At 36.7% G+C, this 18,412-nt stretch overlaps 1 protein-coding gene across 3 annotated transcripts in view; it reads left to right on the top strand.

The window, feature by feature from the left end:
• LOC108306672 (short-chain dehydrogenase/reductase family 16C member 6-like) overlaps positions 1–14,331 on the top strand; it is a 33,659-nt gene extending 19,328 nt beyond the window's left edge. For all 3 annotated transcript variants that reach the window (XM_037739720.1, XM_037739718.1, XM_037739719.1), the window contains 4 exons: positions 2,101–2,200; positions 2,600–2,744; positions 11,928–12,053; positions 13,564–14,331. In XM_037739720.1, the coding sequence (XP_037595648.1) occupies positions 2,101–2,200; positions 2,600–2,744; positions 11,928–12,053; positions 13,564–13,663 (471 nt within the window). In that variant the 3' untranslated portion in view covers positions 13,664–14,331. The remainder of the gene's footprint in view (positions 1–2,100; positions 2,201–2,599; positions 2,745–11,927; positions 12,054–13,563) is intronic.
• The last annotated feature ends 4,081 nt before the right edge of the window (positions 14,332–18,412 follow it).

The following is an 18,412-nucleotide window of genomic DNA, read 5'->3' as shown; positions in this document are numbered from 1 at the left end:
GATTTGTTCACAGATTTACTTTGATTAGGAGTAATGGGCAAACCTAGATTCATATATAATTCTGTATTAATTTCCCAGGAACTAAAAATATTTTCCAAAAGATAAAATACATTTTATCAACTAATTGTCGACTCCACACTTATTTATATTCCTTTTTCTTCCCTTTAATAATAGATATACATCTAGTGAGCACTAGTTATTGGTCCCTAGGAGCAGTTCATCTAGAATGTCCTAAAAAAGTGCTCCACTGGTACACGCGGTTACAAATTTAACAGACGCTCTTCATTACCTACTCGTTTTCCCTCTAGGAGGGAGAACTTTTCTCAGTTGAACACACGAGAAACTAGCTGCAAATTCAGCCACAGCCAAAAGTAAATACACACAGATACATTTGCAGAAAAAAAAAAATTGGTAGAGAAAAGCAAACAAAACTGAACTCCTAGGCCTGGTGCAGTGGCTCACACCTGTAATCCCAACACTTTGGGAGGTTGTGGCGGGTGGATCACTTGAGTCCAGGAGTTTGAGACCAGCCTGGCCAACATGGCAAAACCCTATCTCTACAAAAAGTACAGAAATAAGCCAGATGTGGCGGCACATGCCTGTAATCCCAGCTACTAGAGAGTCTGAGGCACGAGAATGGCTTGAACCCAGGAAGCAAAGGTTGCAGTGAGCTGAGATCACACCACTGCACTCCAGCCTGGATGACAGAGAGAGACTGTCTCAAAAAGCAAAACTCCTGAAAGTGGCTACAACCCTGTGAACAGGTAACTTCTTATCCTCATCATGTTTTTTTTTATTTTACCAGTGTTCAGCTGTATGACAAACTATTATAGGCCACTGATTTCTTCTCTCTCTTACTCTGAAAAGTTTCACTGCCCCCAACTATGGGATTTCGTATAAAGGTAGCAATGGCACACACCCTCAACTCCACTTCTCAGCTTCACTTTCTTCAAAGTTTCATAAACTTTTAGATTCCAATAGTGGTGCCACTGCTGGGCCTCCATACCTAGGCTTCCTGTCCTTAAACCTAACTGGGTCTACCACCAGACACTGGGGAGATGTCCTCTGGGCCTCCGGCCAGATCGTTTACACTTTTGGATTGAAAGGTAATAACCAGCTTTTGTTATTTTTACCCTACAGTCATGACTGATGCAACCAAAATTTAACTTTTGAAAGACAAAAATGTTGCAACTACAAGACACAGATGTATAAATTGTCACTACACTTGGACAGGAAATGTCAAAAGAGGCCAATTGTTCACACCTAAGCAATAACTCGTCAATTAGTTCGGCAGCTCTGGAACAAGGTTACTGAGATAAAGAATATTTCAAAAACAAAGGTCTCATTCTTTGTTTCGGTGCCTGCTCTCTGTTCTACTGGCCCCTTGTAGCTGAGCGCATCTTGGCAGTCTCTCCAAAATTCTAAATGCAAAATTCTGACACCGTTAACATTGTAAATCTCATAGAAACAGATCATGAGCATTGTCAAGTTTAGATTGAACTCATTTCCGGGGTATCCGGTACAATAACACAGCCAACAAGATGATGATATTAGAAACCTGGACTTACATAGTGAATGAGAAAGGGAGTGCTGAAATAAGAATATATCTAAGACATGGTAGTGCCTTACTTACCGGGCTGTGTTTAGCTTGCAGTGAAAATCACTTTTCCCTAAACAATTCCTCCCATTCTGCTAAACCATCAGGGCAAGGGCAGATCTTGTTTAGGGTAAAGCCAGGAAGGTAAATGTAATTAAATTTTAATATAAATTGCTAAAATCTACATGGAAAAGTTCAGCATACCAAAAAAAAAATAGATTTTAATATTTCTAGCCAAGCACAAACATAAAAGTTTCATTTGATTCAATTGGTATAGTTTATTTCAAAAGAAAAAAAATCAAATAATATAAATTAACATATCATAACCTTTAATCTCATTGAAAACAATGATTATGTTGTACCTACTTTTCTACTGCCACAGAAGTTAACACATTATGGTGTTAAATAAATATTTGCGAAATTAGTAAATTCATCAAATACTTATGAAGCAAATATAGTAATAAATGAATGAAATATTGACAAAATGCATTTATACCTTCCAGACTTACAAGGCCTTCCTTCCTGCCATGATTAGAATTAACCATGTGCACCTGGTTTGTATTTCAAGTGTAGCAGGAGTAGCTGGTATTAATGGACTATCAGGTGAGTACCATGTTTCACCATGTGCCACAGAACTCAGAAATTAGGACTCTTCCAAGATAGATAGAAGCTCTTCCTGCACCAAGGGGAAACCTCTGGAATATTTGGCTCTATTTATAATGCCAGCATTCTCTTCTGTTTCCAGAAGGAGATATATTCTCTTTTCAAAAAAAAAAATGAATATGCCTTTTGGCTTATAGGTCTTCTTGGGTTAGAAAACACTGATATGATTTCCATCTTTTTATTGGGTAAAGAGTGTGGAGTGGAGTGTTTGGCCACATAAATTGAATGCTTTGTTCCCGAGGACAAGCCAGAGAAAGAGGAAGGTGATTCAAGTTTTTAAATAATTCCAAGAATTAACTCGTCAAGCTCTATTACTAATAGTTCCCCACTTTGTTTCAGATTATTCTGCAAGTAAATTTGCAGCCTTTGGCTTTGCTGAATCTCTCTTTTTTGAATTAGCTATTCTAAAGAAAACTGGAATTACAACCACCATCGTTTGCCCATGTTTCATCAACACTGGAATGTTTCAGGGCTGTACAACCAAGTAAGTTAGCTCTTAAAGTAATATTTGCTTTTAACATAATCTTCCAATATATGTCATCATCTGATCATTTCAAAGTTTTGAAATATGGACAGTGAAACAATAGAAACAATTTGAATGACTAATTTAGTAAAAGAAAATTTCAATATGCATGAAATTTATAAATTTATCCAATTTAAAGACAATAATATAGTTATGAAGCTTGTGGTATAGCAAAAATTTAAACCTAAAATACTAATTAGTATATTAAAATATAACAGAGAAATTAATACTGAGAACTTTGAAAATGCTTAGCTTTGTAGTATTGAGAAGATAACTTTTTCCTAAAGAGAATACAAAGGTATAAATAACCTCAAAAATAAAATATTTTATAAAATTGATTAATATAAAAATGATTAATATTCCACTCTGCAGAAGTATTGCAGAGTGACATTTTGGTATGAAGGTTAAATTAAAACACTCCAAACTAGAATGCAAATATAATATGAGAGCTTTTACACAGGGAACCAGTCAATTAGTATATTGAAAAGTGTAAACTGGATACAAGGACAAGTATAGTGACTACAATCATTAAAAAAGAGACTGACACAATCCAAATGACATGAATCAGCTATATTTGTGAGACATAGTGACAGCCAATAAAAAGGCTCGCTAAGAGGCAATGAAACTATTTAGTCTAGTGAAGCTTTAAAATTAAATAAAGTTCCAAGAAGTGATCAAGAATTGACAAAATGTATAGGGGAAATCTCTCCCCAAAGAGACATCTATTAAGCTTGTCAAAATTAGCAAAGACAACCATTTAAAATTTCTAGAGACTGGCTGTGTGCAGTGGCTCATGCCTATAATCCCAGCACTTTGGGAGGCCAAGATGGGTGGGTCACCTGAGGTCAGGAGTTTGAGACCAGCCTAGCCAACATGGTGAAACGCTGTCTCTACTAAAAATACAAAAACTAGCCGGGCACCATGGCACACATCTGTAATTCCAGTTATTCAGGAGGCTGAGGCATGAGAATCACTTGAACCCAGGAGATGGAGGTTGCAGTGAGCCAAGATCACACTACTGCACTCCAACCTGGGTGACAGAGTGAGACTCTGTCTCAATAAAATAAAATAAAATCTCTGGAGAGTAATCAAAGGGCATGCAAATAATCAAGAAGCATTTGTTGAATACAATGTATAGAAAGTCAATAAGAACACTAAAAGATCATGGCACTGGGGCTTGGGACTATCCCTCTTGCCTTGTGGGATAATGTTTCAGCCGACTTGACAACCAAGTGACAGTTCTTCCACCCTTCCTGGGGGTGAAAGGGCTATTCTGGGTAATTTGATAGCTGGTAGAACATTAGCAAATCCTATTTTTGACAGCCCCATGCAGTAGAAGACTTGTATTGCGTAAATAACCTCAGCCAGACAGTGCTTGATCATTTTGTGAAGGGAAAGTCCAGAGAGGGGCTCTTGGTGAAGAAGGCAGTTCCTTTCCCAGAACAGCTCTTTGTTGTGACAGAACTGCACCAGTAAGCTCAGCAGCCAAGTGGCAGGTTCCATCTTCCCCAAATTCCAGGATACTTGTTCTGGGTAGATTTCCCAGGCAATGAATATTAGCAGATCCCATTTTTCTAGGGTCCAGGCTGTGGAATACCCATAAAGGTTAGTGGCAGTAGCTGATTGCCAGTATAGTTCCTGTCATCTCCACCTCCAGCCCTCACATCCTGATTGATAGGGACAATTTGGGTAAAGTAGCCATGGAAGAGTAAGTTTTATATCACCCTGATCTCCTGCTCCACAGCACAGAGTAACCAGTTGCCAGGTGAGTGTCAAAGTCTCCTCAAAGACTGGTATCTCTCTGCTTCTGCCACAGGACCTGACTTCAATTGGGTGAGACCATGAATCAGAATACAAAAAGAACAGGACAATCAGCTAGCAAATTGTGGAGGTTAAGAGCTGGGTGTGATAGTAGAAGCAGGCCAGGCAAAGCTTGACTAAGAGACAAGCACAAGAGGAGGTAAAAGATTGTCTGGTTAAAACCACAGTCATCTCTGACAGTCAGGAAGATTGTGTGCATGCCCAAGATTGCATCTTCTAAGGAATGACACCAAAGCTATACACATTTACTGTAGAAGGGGGAGACAGACCTCACTGAACTGGTATAGCCAAGTCGGTAAATAAATAAACAAGCAAACAACCATAACAACAAGCCCTAAGGTAGAGTATTGTCCAGAGTTCCTAAAATATATTATCTGCAATGTCCACTTTTTTTTTTTTTTTTGAGACGGAGTTTCGCTCTTGTTACCCAGGCCGGAGTGCAATGGCGCGATCTCCGCTCACCGCAACCTCCGCCTCCTGGGTTNCCTCCGCCTCCTGGGTTCAGGCAATTCTCCTGCCTCAGCCTCCTGAGTAGCTGGGATTAGAGGCACGCACCACCATGCCCAGCTAATTTTTTGTACTTTTAGTAGAGACGGGGTTTCACCATGTTGACCAGGATGGTCTCGATCCCTTGACCTCGTGATCCACCCACTTCGGCCTCCCAAAGTGCTGGGATTACAGGCGTGAGCCACCGCGCCCGGCCTAATGTCCACTTTTTAACAAAAAATTAGGAGTTACTCAAAGAAATAGAAATGTATGACCCCCACACAGGCAAAAACATAGGCAATAGAAACTGCTTTCAAAAGGGCTCAGATGTTGGACTTAGCAAATAAATTTCAAAAAGTTATTATAAATACTTTCAAAGATCTAAAAGAATACCTGTTTGAAAAACAAAAAGAAGTTATTATAACAATGTCTCATCAAATTTCAATAGATCAAAAGTATAAAGAAAGACAGTGTAAATTTAGAAGTGAAAAAGATATGATGACAATGTCTCACCAAATTTCAATAGATAGTAAGTAAACAGAAAAACAAATGTAAATTTAGAAGCAGAAAGGAAAAATAACTGAAAATAAACATTCACAAGAGCAATTCAAGATTGGATTTGAGTTGGCTGAAAAAAGGAATGAGTAAACTTGAAGATGGATAGTTAGAGCTTATGCAATCAGAGGAAAAGGGAGAAAACAAAATGAAGAAAAAAAGAGCTTCAGAGAAATTTCGGATACTGTTAAACAAATAAATATATACATGACAAGAATAACATAAAAAGAGTATACACGGATGCCAGGCACAGTGGCTCACTGCTGTTATCCCAGCATTTTGAGAGGCTTAGGCTCACCTGAGCTCAGGAGTTTAAGACCAGCCTGGCAAACATGGCGAAACCCCATCTCTACTAAAAATACAAAAATAAATAAATAGTTGGGCATGGTGGCGTGCACCTGTAGTCCCAACTACTTGGGAGGCTGAGGCAGGAGAATCATTTGAACCTCGGAGGTGAAGGTTGCAGTGAGCCAAGATTGTGCCACTGCACTCTAGCCCTGGCAACAGTGCAAGACTCTATATAAAATAAATAAATAAAAAATAAAGAATATATAGAGAAAGGAGCAGAAAAAAAATATTCAAAGAAGCAATGGCTAAAAGCTTTCTAAATTTGATGAAAACATTAATTTACATATTTAAGAAACTCAATGAACTCCAAGTAGGATAGACACAAAGGGCTCCACACCCAGACATAGCATAGTCAAAATGTTAAAAGACACAAACAAAGCAGCAAAAGGAAAAAAAGTCTCATCATGTGCAATGGAACCCAATTGTGATTAATGACTGATGCCTCAACAGAAATAATGGAAGCAAAAAGGCAGTGTGATAACATATGCAAAGTACTGGGGGGGAAATTATCAATCAAGAGTCTTATATCCAGCAAAAAGTCTCTTTCAAAAATGAAGGTAAAAGGAAGGCAAACCGAAACAGATAATTTGTTGCTTAGTATACCACCTCACAGGAAATACTAACGGAAATTCTTCAGAACAAAAACAAGTGACTCCTGAGAGTAATCTGAATCCATATGAAGTTAACAGAGTGACAGTAAAGGCGACAAAGTAGGTAATTTTTAAAAGACAGTATAAATGTATATTTCTTTCTCCTCCCTTCATTGATTATAAATACAAATTGTATAATAGTTTTATTGGGCCTACCACATATAGAAACATAATATTTTTGACAATTAGAGCACAAAGGGGGTGAGTGGGGACAAAGTTGTATTGAAGTAAGTAAATGACACCGGATGGTAACTCAGATGCACAGGAAGAGATGAAGAGAACCAGAAATGAGGAAGGTTGATACAACAAACCCTATAAACATGTAATTGTTCTCCTTCATTCTCTCAGCTTCCTGAAAATATAAAACTTATAAAGTATTAACTACAATAATGTATCATTGTGTTTGTAACATATATAGATAAAATGTATACAATAGCATAAAAGTGGGAGAGGCAATACAGCTATATAGGGGTAAAGTTCCTACATCTCACTAGAATTAAGAGATTATAAATATTAAATTGGTTCTGATAGGTAAACATGCATATTATGTGCCCCAGAAAAAAATATAATTTTAGAAATTATCAGCTGAGCACAATGGCTCCTGCCTATAATCCCCATACTTTGGGAGGCTGAGGCAAGAAGATTGCTTGAGCCCAGGAGTTTGAGATCAGCCTGGGCAACATGGTAAGACCTTGCCTCTAAAATATACATATATATATGTTAGCCAGGCATGGTGTTCCATGCCTGTAGTTCCCAGCTACTCAGGAGGCTAAAGTGGGAGGATGGATTGAGCCCTGGAAGTCCAGGCTGCAACGAACCATGATTGTGCCACTGTACACCAGTCAGAGCAACAGAACAAAACCCCATCTCAGAAAAAAATTATTAAAGGATGTCCCTGTGATCAAAGGGCATAGAGAATTATAAGCCCAGTATGCTTATTAGACATCTGTAGAATGCTCCACCACACAACAGCAGAATGCACGTTCTCAAGCACACATAACACAGTCTCTGGGATAGGCTATAGGCTGAGCCATAAAACAACCATCAGTAAATTTAAAAGGAATAAAATCATACAAAGTATATTCTTCAAACAAAATAAAATTAAAATAAAATTAGAAATGAAAAACAGAAGAAATTTTGAGAAATTTACAAATACGTGGAAATATGACTAAAGCAGTGCTTAGAGAAAAATTTATTTAAAAATAAAAAGCATCTTAAACAAACATATAATCTTCCACCTTAAGAAACTATAAAAAAGAGCACCCTAAGTTCAAATCAAGCATAAATAATAACTGTAGCAGAAATATATGAAATAGAGAGTGGAAAACTGGAGAACAATCTATAAAACCAACATTAATGATCAACAAAATTAGCAAAACTTTAACTAGACTGACCAAGAAAGAAAAAACAGAGAAGTCTCAAACTACTAAAATCAGGAATAAAAAAGAGGACATCACTACTGGTGACATTACAGAAAGGAAAAGGACTATAAGGAAATACTACAAAAATTACATGCCAAGAAACTAGATAACCTAGATGAAATTGAATAATTTCTAGAGAGACACAAACTAACAAACTGACTTCAGAGGGAAAAACAACATATGAATAGACTTAAAACAAAGATATTAAATTAGTAAACCAAAAAAAACAAAAAATCCCACAAGAAAAATCCCAGATCCAGAGGGCTTCATGGAAAATTCTATAAAACTTTTCAAGAAGAATGGCTACCAATATTTTAAAAACTTACAAAAAAATAGAAGAGGACTGACCACTTCCCAACTCACTCTATGAGGGCAGAATAACCTTGATACTAAAACTACACAGAGACATCACAAGAAAATAAAAACCAAAGGTCAATACCTATTATGAATATAAACACAAAAATTCTCAATAAAATACCAGCAAACTGAATCCAGCAACCTATCATATTAATACATCATGACCAAATAGGATTTATCCTGGAAATGCAAGATTGGGTTAATATTTAAAAAGAATTTAATACAGTACATCATATCAGTAGAACAAAGAACAAAAGCTGCATGATCATCCCAAAACACACAGAAAAAGCATTAGACAAAATCCAGCACACTTTCATGATTTTTATGCCAAGAAAGTAGAAATAAAAGGAAACTTCCACAACTTGATAAGCAGCGTCTTTGAAAAACCCATAGCTAACATCATATTTAATGCTGAAAAATTGAATGATTTCCCCCCAAGATCAACAATAAGACAAGTCTATCCACATTCACCACTCTGATTCAACTCCTGTTCAATAGAACATTTAGACAAAATATAAAATAAAAGGTATTCGGATTGGAAAAAAAGCAAAACTATATTTTCAGATGACATGATCTTGTATATAGAAAATTCTGAAGAATACACATGCACACACACACACACACACACACACACACACACACATACACACAATTACAGCTACAAAATGAATTCAGCAAAGGACAGGTATTCAAAATCAATGTACAAAACTCAATTGTATTTCCACACATCTGAAATGAACAATCCAAAAATGAAATTAGTAAAACAAGTCTATTTAACAACAGCATCAAAAATAATAAAATACTTAGGAATAAATTTAACAAAAAAGTGAAAAACTTACCCTATGAAAATTACAAAACATCTTCAAAAGAGGTTAAAGGAGACTTAAATAAAAATAAATCCCACATTCATGGATTGGAAGACTTAATATTGTTCAGACAATCCCTCAAAATGTTAAATATAGAATTACCACATGGCCTAGCAATTCCACTCCTAGGTATATATCCAAGAGAAATGAAAACACATGTCCCCACAAAAACTTGTACACAAATGTTCACACAGCATTATTCATAACAGCTGAAAGGTGAAAACAATCCAAATATCCATCAACTGATGAACGGTTAGCCACAGTGTGTCATATCTGTGCAACAGAATACATGTGATGCAAGAATTCAACAAAACTCAATAAAAGCATTCTGTGAAAAGTAATTGATTATATGGAATTTATAACAAAAAGTAATGTATATTTTATTAGTAGTGGTGAATCATGTACTATACACGTTTTATATAAATAGCATTTATAATAAACATGCATATGTACATAGGTAGTTATAGCTAATATAAGTATACTCTATATACATTTTTAGGTTATTTTCTTTACTTTGTTTCTAACATTATTATTAAAATAATATTAGTAAGAATTGATAATATGTGATTAAGTCTTATTAAAAGCTAGAGTGTTAAGATCACAGAAAGAATATGACCAGCCAGGATAAGGGAGCATGGTGCCCAAAGAAGGCAGTGATGTTAAATGGTAACTTTTATAAAATTGGTGTCCTTAGATAAACAAACATAAAAATGAAAGTCTCCAGAAGAAGAAAGATTCACAATCCTAAAATGGTAGGGAATGAAACAACGATCTGTAGATTCTATTTTTAAATAACCACTGGAGCCCTTTAGGCCATAGTTCTAAAAACTTTTAGGAGAATGAAATATAAAGACTAACTGTCAACATTCAATTGTAGAAAATTGATCAGACTCCCAAAATCAGCTGAGATAATCAGAATTTTTTGAGAGAGTGTGGTTCAACTAATTAAGCAGAACAATATGAAAGTATAAAATATCAAATACCTTATGTGACATTTATTTATATTCTGATCCATTTCAACTACTGATTTCAGAAACATCTATTTCTGTTTAATGTTGTAAAAATGATCTGCCTAAACTGATACATTACACATGTTCAAGAGACTTTTTTGGTAAGATAAGTTTGCTATTTTGCTTTCTTTTGTTTTTTTTTAAGATGAATCTCTGTCACCCAAGCTGGAGTGCAGTGACACAATCTCTGCTCACTGCCATCTCTACTTCCTGAGCTCAAGTGATTCGCCTGCCTTAGCCTCCCAAGGGATTACAGACATGGGCCACCACACCTGGCTAATTTTTGTATTTTTAGTAGAAACGGGGTTTCACCATGTTGGCCAGGCTGGTCTCAAACTCCTGACTTCAAGTGATCCACCTGCCTTAGCCTCCCAAATTGCTGGGATCACCAATTGGCCCGTGCCTGGCCGCAATTTTGCTTCTTAATAGTATACAGCTAGTGCTCTACTTATGACCATGATTGGTTCTGGCAGACCGATCGTAACACGATTTGGTCGTAAGTTGAGTAGGCTATATGTACAGTACTGTGAAATGATGTTATAAAAATCTTTAAGTCATATTTTATCATAATTTTCTTTCATTATTGTTATATATCATAATTTGCTTTGTTCATTTTATGCCATTTGTATCATCTCTACACCATTTCGTTTCTTATTTTTACATTTGTCAGGTTTAAGTAAAACACTGCATTACCAGTACAACTGGTTTAATATTTGCAAAACATACAAAATTACAAAATACAGGTGCATACAAAAATACAAACTACAGGTGTAAAAAATACCATAAGAAACATTTTCCCAATTGCAAAACATATCAAAATATATAAACATGTATGAAGCATTTTATTGGCCGCTGGTGCTTGGCTGCAGATCGTTGATGTCATCATCTGAGGCAGCAGTTGGGGTTACCGGAGCTGGTTTTTTCATAAACATGGTGAGCTTTGTCTGAATTGTATGTTTCTTTTTTTCTTCATAAATTTCACGATACGGATGAAACACATCGTGCGCCATCCATTCAATCCTTGCAAATCGTTTGATGTTTGGGTCCATTGCTTCGAAATGTATAAGAAGTTTATTGGGAGGGGTTTGATGAAAAATATCCAAGACACAAAACACAAATTGCTGTACTGAGTCTGGGATAACAGTTGAAATGGTGCACGTGGAGATGGTAGTGCTGCCGGAAGCTGGTCCGCACTGTCATGCGCCCAGCTGGGCAACGTTTGCGCTGCCAGACGCGGAGCAGTCATGGCTAGCCATTGTGGTAGTAAAGTCGAATGGTCTTAAGTTGCATAGGTCGTAAGTCGATCAATATCTGTATACCTATTTGATGTTTGGGAGGAACAGAGAGGGAAGAAAGAAAAAATCTAAAAGCAATTACTTCCATATGTTTAGACTATCACACAGAGAAAATCACCAAAGCAGGAAGTTCACTCCAGGAAATTAAATATATTAGCACTGGTCCCAATACTGATCATAAGAGAAAACACAAGGCAGTTCCTAAGATTTACATTTTGTTTGAATATTTACAGCTGTATGTTATAGTTTCATATCTGAAATTTAATGATCAATGCCCTGTGATGACAACAAAAATACCATTCTGCTGATGTCACTATTTGTTATTATTATTCCAGGTATCCATTTCTGTTACCAATTCTGGAGCAGGAGTATGTGGCCAAAGAAATTTTAAATGCTATTTTGGAGGAACAAGTTTTTTTAATGATACACAAATTTTTATATATTGCATTGATTCTTAAACAGTAAGTTAATAATGGCCTCACTATCATTCTGGTTATTGTGAACAAATTGTCCAAACACTGCTACCTCTTTTGCATGGAAAAAAACTTTATGTATTTTTTAATGGTAAGAGGAAGAATCTTAATAGTGCAGAAACAACTTATAGGACTATCGCTGTGTTTTGGTTGCTTCAGGCACTGACTAAATTGAACAATTATTTAGGTCTTGCAGAACACACATTTTTTTAACACAAACAAGTAACACAAATTATTTGGGGCTTTTGTTTGTTTTTTGTATTTTTGGTTTTGGTCAACTAGTTTGATTAGTGTAGAGCTCTACTTTGAAAACAAAGGACAAAAAAACACAAGTGTGTTGCCAAAAAAAATATATTAAGAATATTTTACAAGTTCTTCATTTTATTTTGTGAAATAGCTCCAGCAACTTCATACAAGGCCTGTGCTACGAGTTTCAGGTATTTGTTAATGGATTCCACCCAGGTCCACATCTAGCATTTATGGGGTGACTACTACCTGCCAGCTACTGTGCTGATAGCTTTTTGTGAATTTTATCAATTTAGGAAATCTGAGGTTTAAAGACAGTAATTTTTGCAGGGTTAAACAACTAATATATGCTACAACAAAGTTTCAAACCCAAGTTTCCAATTTGATTACAGAGCTTAAGTTCCTACCCTCAGGAAATACTCCTCCTCTGCTGTAAGAACTAGCAGAGTAGAAGGCACAAGCAGAGATTCACTATTACAAAATTATGTTATTGATAAACACAGTACTTTCCTTACTATTTATATCTATCCAATGTATTTCCTGTGCAACCTTAGCTGCCCTGATTGCTTAGCTAGGTCCCTCATTGTACATTCCATCATAGCTGATCCTGGTTTTTGGCACACTCATCACACCTGTAGTTACTTACTACCTTGTATGTTTCCTGAGGACAAAATATATTGTCTGAATTGTTTCCTGCTCCTTGCCCTAGCCTAGGACAATACCTAATGTGTAATTAGCATGCAATAAATATTTGCCACATCGAGTTGAATTGAGCAAAACTGAACTGAAGATACAGCCTCTATCCTCAAAGAACTAAAACAATGGTTCTTCATCTTGGGTGCACATTGTAATTACCCAGGGAATATTTAAAACCACGGATACCTGGGCCCTACCCTCCAGAGATTCGGCTTTAACTGGTCCAGTTTTCTTTCTAGATTTTTCTACCTTTTGTTAGTCTAGTAAGTAAGGATATATGTAGTCTTCCACAGAACTCAGGGGATGTTATATAGGGATAAAGTGTGGCCTGAACATTGGGGCTTTTCAAAGCTCCAGTGATTCCAAGGTGTAGCCAGGGTCAAGAGCCACTTGCATTGAGGATGGTGATGGCACTTGGATGTGACACAGAACTATCCTCTTCAGCCCTCCCATTAAGTGACATTTTAAACTTTGTATAATTTGCACTTACTCTTTGCAAAGTAGTTAATTTGACTCTTCTTAAAGAATTATAATTTTTTCTCTGCTTTTCTCCTAGAATAATGTCTCGAAAAATGTTGATTGCCTTTGGTGACTACCTTGGAGTGGACACTTGCACGGCTTCTTTCAAAAGGAGAAAGAAAACAAATGAACTTTAGACTGAAACTGAAAGGAAACACCAATAGCTTAAGCCTCAAACATGGGAATGAAAAAGTGTTATAAGGATGAACTATTTGCAATTCCTCGTAATGCTTAAAGCATCACAGTCTACCAAGGATTACTGAAGCTTTCAAAAGTGTCAATTTTATTTCCTGGACATAGTTTACACACCAACTGTTTTTCTAAGCATTCAAGTTATCTATCCATTTTTTTTAGCTTCATAAATAAGGACATTACAGTCTTTTCAATGGACTTCGAACATAATATGTTCATAAAAACATATTAATGCAAGTTGATCCTAATTTAATTTTAAAATAGGTAATATATAATACCTTTGAAAGAGAGATAATTATAAATAGTGACCTTATAAATCAGTTTTTTATGTTGATAATTTTTCAACATCAGCTTTAAAAATACATATTAATTTCATAATTAAGAAAAATAATATTTACCTCATAAAGTAAAGGCATATTTGTGTTGCCTATTCACTCCTAGTAGAGTTGGATGTTCATATCAAGGCCCTTAGTGGGATTGAACCTGAATATTTGATAAAATAAATCTGTCACTTATTATTTTTATTATATCCGAATGTGTCAAACAACTTTTAGCTCTTTTACTCCACTAAAAAAAAAGTGTACATTAGAATCATATACACTACTGGTTTGAAAATGAAACATTTTCATGCTTAATTCAACAAAATGCTATTTTAACTGATGTATTTGAATACATGATATAAATATCCTTTTAAAATTTATCCTCATGAGAAATGGGCACATGTGCTAGCTATGCGGCAAACATTCCAAACAATGTCAGCTCTGAACTGGAAATGGTTCTTGAGCTGCAGTCACTACATAACAGCCTAGCTTTATCTCCACTGGGCTTCAGAGCTACCGAGTAATGGTAAAACCAAAAACTGAAATTTCAAGTAAATTAAAGGATACATTCAGTTAACCAAAAAGTGAGCACTTATTTGATCAGATCTGATAAAATATCACCTATTTTATCAGATCTATCCTAGTATTTGGGACATAATATTTCTACATTCATGCAAACAAAAAGCATAATATAACATGAGATGAAAAAATGAGGAAAAATTTTAATTTAATACAGGAATAAAACAAATGAAGCAAGCAATATTTGTAAGAAAATAAAACTTATCTTTTAACAACTTCTTGAGCAAAACCCTAAAATTTTTATATCTCTGCCTTCTTAAATGGACTATTCAAAGCAAAGTTTAACTTTTCTTTATTGCTGCAGGAGCATTAACATATTTTTGCCTAGCTCAGTTGACACCCAGCAGTGGCTTTTGAAGGGCCATTTACTTCTAAATAAACTGATCCACAACCCCTTACTCAGGTGTCAGAAGACCTGACCTATCAGCTTTTGCTTCACTCAGCCAAGAATGTATTCTGCTACTTGTAAAGCTGAATCCGTAAGATGTACTGCTAATGGCATGCCTCATATGTCTATGTATTTGTGTGTTGTGTACACAATGTTTCACTACTGAAAATATACTTTAAAAAGCTCTAATTAATTGGCATAAGAAAATAAAAGCACTTGAATTAAATACTTTATGTGAAAAAAAGAAGAGACTAGTCAAATACTTTTTCAAGTTTATGCAACTTAACTAAAATCTTTAATAAATAAGCTAGTTTTTAAATTATTGGTAAAGTATAATAATATTAGAATATGTCTTAAGAATTTCCGGCAAACATTCTGTTTGCATTTACTAATTAAGCCATTTCATACTTATCCCTGCTAAATACTATAATTATTTAAATTTGGCATAGGGGTTACAAAACTACAAACACAGCTCAAGAAAGAATGATCCCTGCCATGTAATCTTTAATAAATAGGATAATGATACTGGTTTAATGAAAATAGGTACATCTTGAATCTAGTAAGATTACCATAACTGCTAATCTTGTGGCTTTAGGAGGTCTAGTCCACAGGCAGTAAGGTTTGTTTTGGGAAGGAGCTGTTATCATCTTTGTTTCAAAGCTAAACTATAAACTAAGTTCCTCCCCAAAGTTGCCCAGGAATGGACAAGAACAGCTTGGTTGTTAGAAGCAAGATGGAGTCAGTTACGTCAAATCTTTTTCACTGTCTCAGTTATAATTTTGCAATGGTGGTTTCATAACTTTAAATGATCAAGGTAAATGATTAAAATAATATAAATAGGTAAATGTAATGGGATAAATACTTGTAGACAAACTTGTCATAATTTAGAAACTAAAGTTAAATTAAACAACAGGTATTTCATTATTTTGGTATTTTCCAACAAAATATATTTGTAGAAAAATATTCTTTCTAAAAAAACAAAAAAGGTGTGTCCTTTTTTAAAAAGGTGAAATTTTTTGTCTAATTCAAAGTTCTTTATTTTTTCTGAGACAGAGTCTCACTCTATCACCCAGGGTGGAGTACAGTGGCATGATCTTGGTTCACTGCAACCTCCACCTCCCAGGTTCAACTGATTCTCCTGCCTTAGCCTCTTAAGTAGCTGGGATTACAGGTGTGTGCTACAACACCTGGCTAATTTTCATATTTTAATAGACACAGGGTTTCACCATGTTGGCCAGGCTGGTTTGGAGCTCCTGACCTCATGCCTGGCCTCAAAGCTTATTTAAAGTTTATGTATAAAACAAGGTAAAAGGAACCAGAAAATAAGAGAGATGTAAAAATAGTTATAAAAATAAATTGGCTTTTCTGGTAAGAAAGCTTAAAGAGAAATAATTTTATATGAGAAATAATTTTGTATGGTAGATTTAGTCTTGGAATAAAGAGACTGGCTTTTTAAGAAAGAGGGATGTACCCTGCCAGAGCCACCACTGCCAGCGACATGTTCAAGATTTTTACTTCCTAAATAATTAATCAGATTGACTTCCACCAAGGTGGCCAAATAGGAACAAGTCTGGAGCACAGATTCCAGTGAGAGAGACACAGAAGGCAAGTCATCTCCGCATTTCCAACTGAGGTACAAAGTTCATTTCAATGGGACTGGTTGGAAAGTGAGTGTAGCCCAAGGAGGGCAAACTGAGGCAGGGCAGGGCAGTGTCCTGCCCAGGAAATGCAACAGGCCTGAGGATTGGGGATTTTACCCACTCTGCACTCCAGTTCAGATACTGTGCTTCTCTGATGGCCTTTCCAACCCGCAGTCCAGGAGAACAACGCTGGGCTGAAAAGTGCCACGAGTCACCAACACAGATCTGAGGGACAGCTCCAGCCAGACCAGTGTCACAAGTTGTTGGCACAGATCTGGGCAGAAGTTTTGACTAGTGCCGAAAGCACCTGCAGGACAGATCTTATCCCCCACCCCAAGAAAGAGGGAGAGCTGAAAGCAAGGAGACAGGTGATATGGCTTCACAGGTCCTACCCCAACAAAGACCAAGAAACTGAAGCCCTCTCAATTGAGAGTTTTGCAGCCAGCACATCAGTATGAGCTAAACCTTGGACAATCGAGTTCAGTGAGGGAAGGGCCATCAGCGATTATAAAAGTGGGTCTAATCTCAATTGTGTAAACGAAAGCCAGAAGAAGCCTACACAGCAGCAGGGCTGAGTCCCAGGCAGCCCAGCAGCACCTCTGCAGGCAGACAAGGAAGAGACTGCCTCTTCAAGCAGCTCCCTGACCCCTGAATAACCAAAAAAATGCCTCATACAGGACAGCTCTGGCTGACACCTGGCAGATTTCTTCTGGGACCAAGGTACCAGAGGAAAGATCAGGCAGCAATCCTCACTGCTCCACAGCCCCAGTGGGTGATTCCCAGGCAAGCAAGGTCTGGAGTGGACCTCCACCAGCCCTAGAGGCAAGGGGCACGACTGTTAGAAGGAAAACTAAAAAACAAAAAGAAATAGCTTCGACATCAACAGAAAGGACATCCACTCAGAGACCCCACCCGAAAGTCACCAACTTCAAAGACCAAAGGTAAGTAAATCCACGAAGATGGGAAGAAACCAGTGCAAAAGGGATGAAAACACCCAAAACCAGAACACCTCTCCTCCTCCAAGGGATCACTACTCCTCACCAGCAAGGTAACAAGGCTGGATGGACAATGAGTCTGATGAATTGACAGAAACAGGCTTCAGAAAGTGGGTAATAAGAAACTCCTCTTAGCTAAAAGAACATGTTCTAACCCAATGCAAAGAAACTAAGAACGTTGAAAAAAGGTTTGACGAAATGCTAACGAATGTAATCGGCTTGGAGAAGAACGTAAATGACTTGATGGAACTGAAAAACACCGCACGAGAACTTCACGAAGCATACACAAGTTTCAAAAGCCAAATTGATCAGGCAGAAGAAAGGATATCAGAAGTTGAAGTTCAACTCAATGAAATAAAATGAGAAGGCAAGATTAGAGAAAAAAGAGTAAAAAGAAATGAACAAAGCCTCCAAGAAATATGGGATTATGTGAAAAGACCAAATCTACATTTGATAGGTGTACCTGAATGTGACGGAGAGAATGAATCCAAGCTGGAAAACACTCTTCAGGATATTATCCAGGAGAACTTCCCCAACCTAGCAAGGTAGGCCAATATTCAAGTCCAGGAAATACAGAGAACACCACAAAGATATTCCTCAAGAAGAGCAACCCCAAGGCACGTAATCATCAGATTCACCAGGGTTGAAATGAAGGAGAAAATGCTAAGGGCAGCCAGAGAGAAAGTTTGGATTACCCACAAAGGGAAGCCCATCAGACTCACAGCGGATCTCTCAGCAGAAACCCTACAAGCCAGAAGAGAGTGGGGGCCGA

Source organism: Cebus imitator, unplaced genomic scaffold (assembly GCF_001604975.1).
Source record: "Cebus imitator isolate Cc_AM_T3 unplaced genomic scaffold, Cebus_imitator-1.0 Scaffold73, whole genome shotgun sequence".
NCBI lineage: Eukaryota > Metazoa > Chordata > Mammalia > Primates > Cebidae > Cebus > Cebus imitator.
Note: the sequence above shows the minus strand (reverse complement) of the source record. Positions and strands in the feature narration are given on the sequence as shown.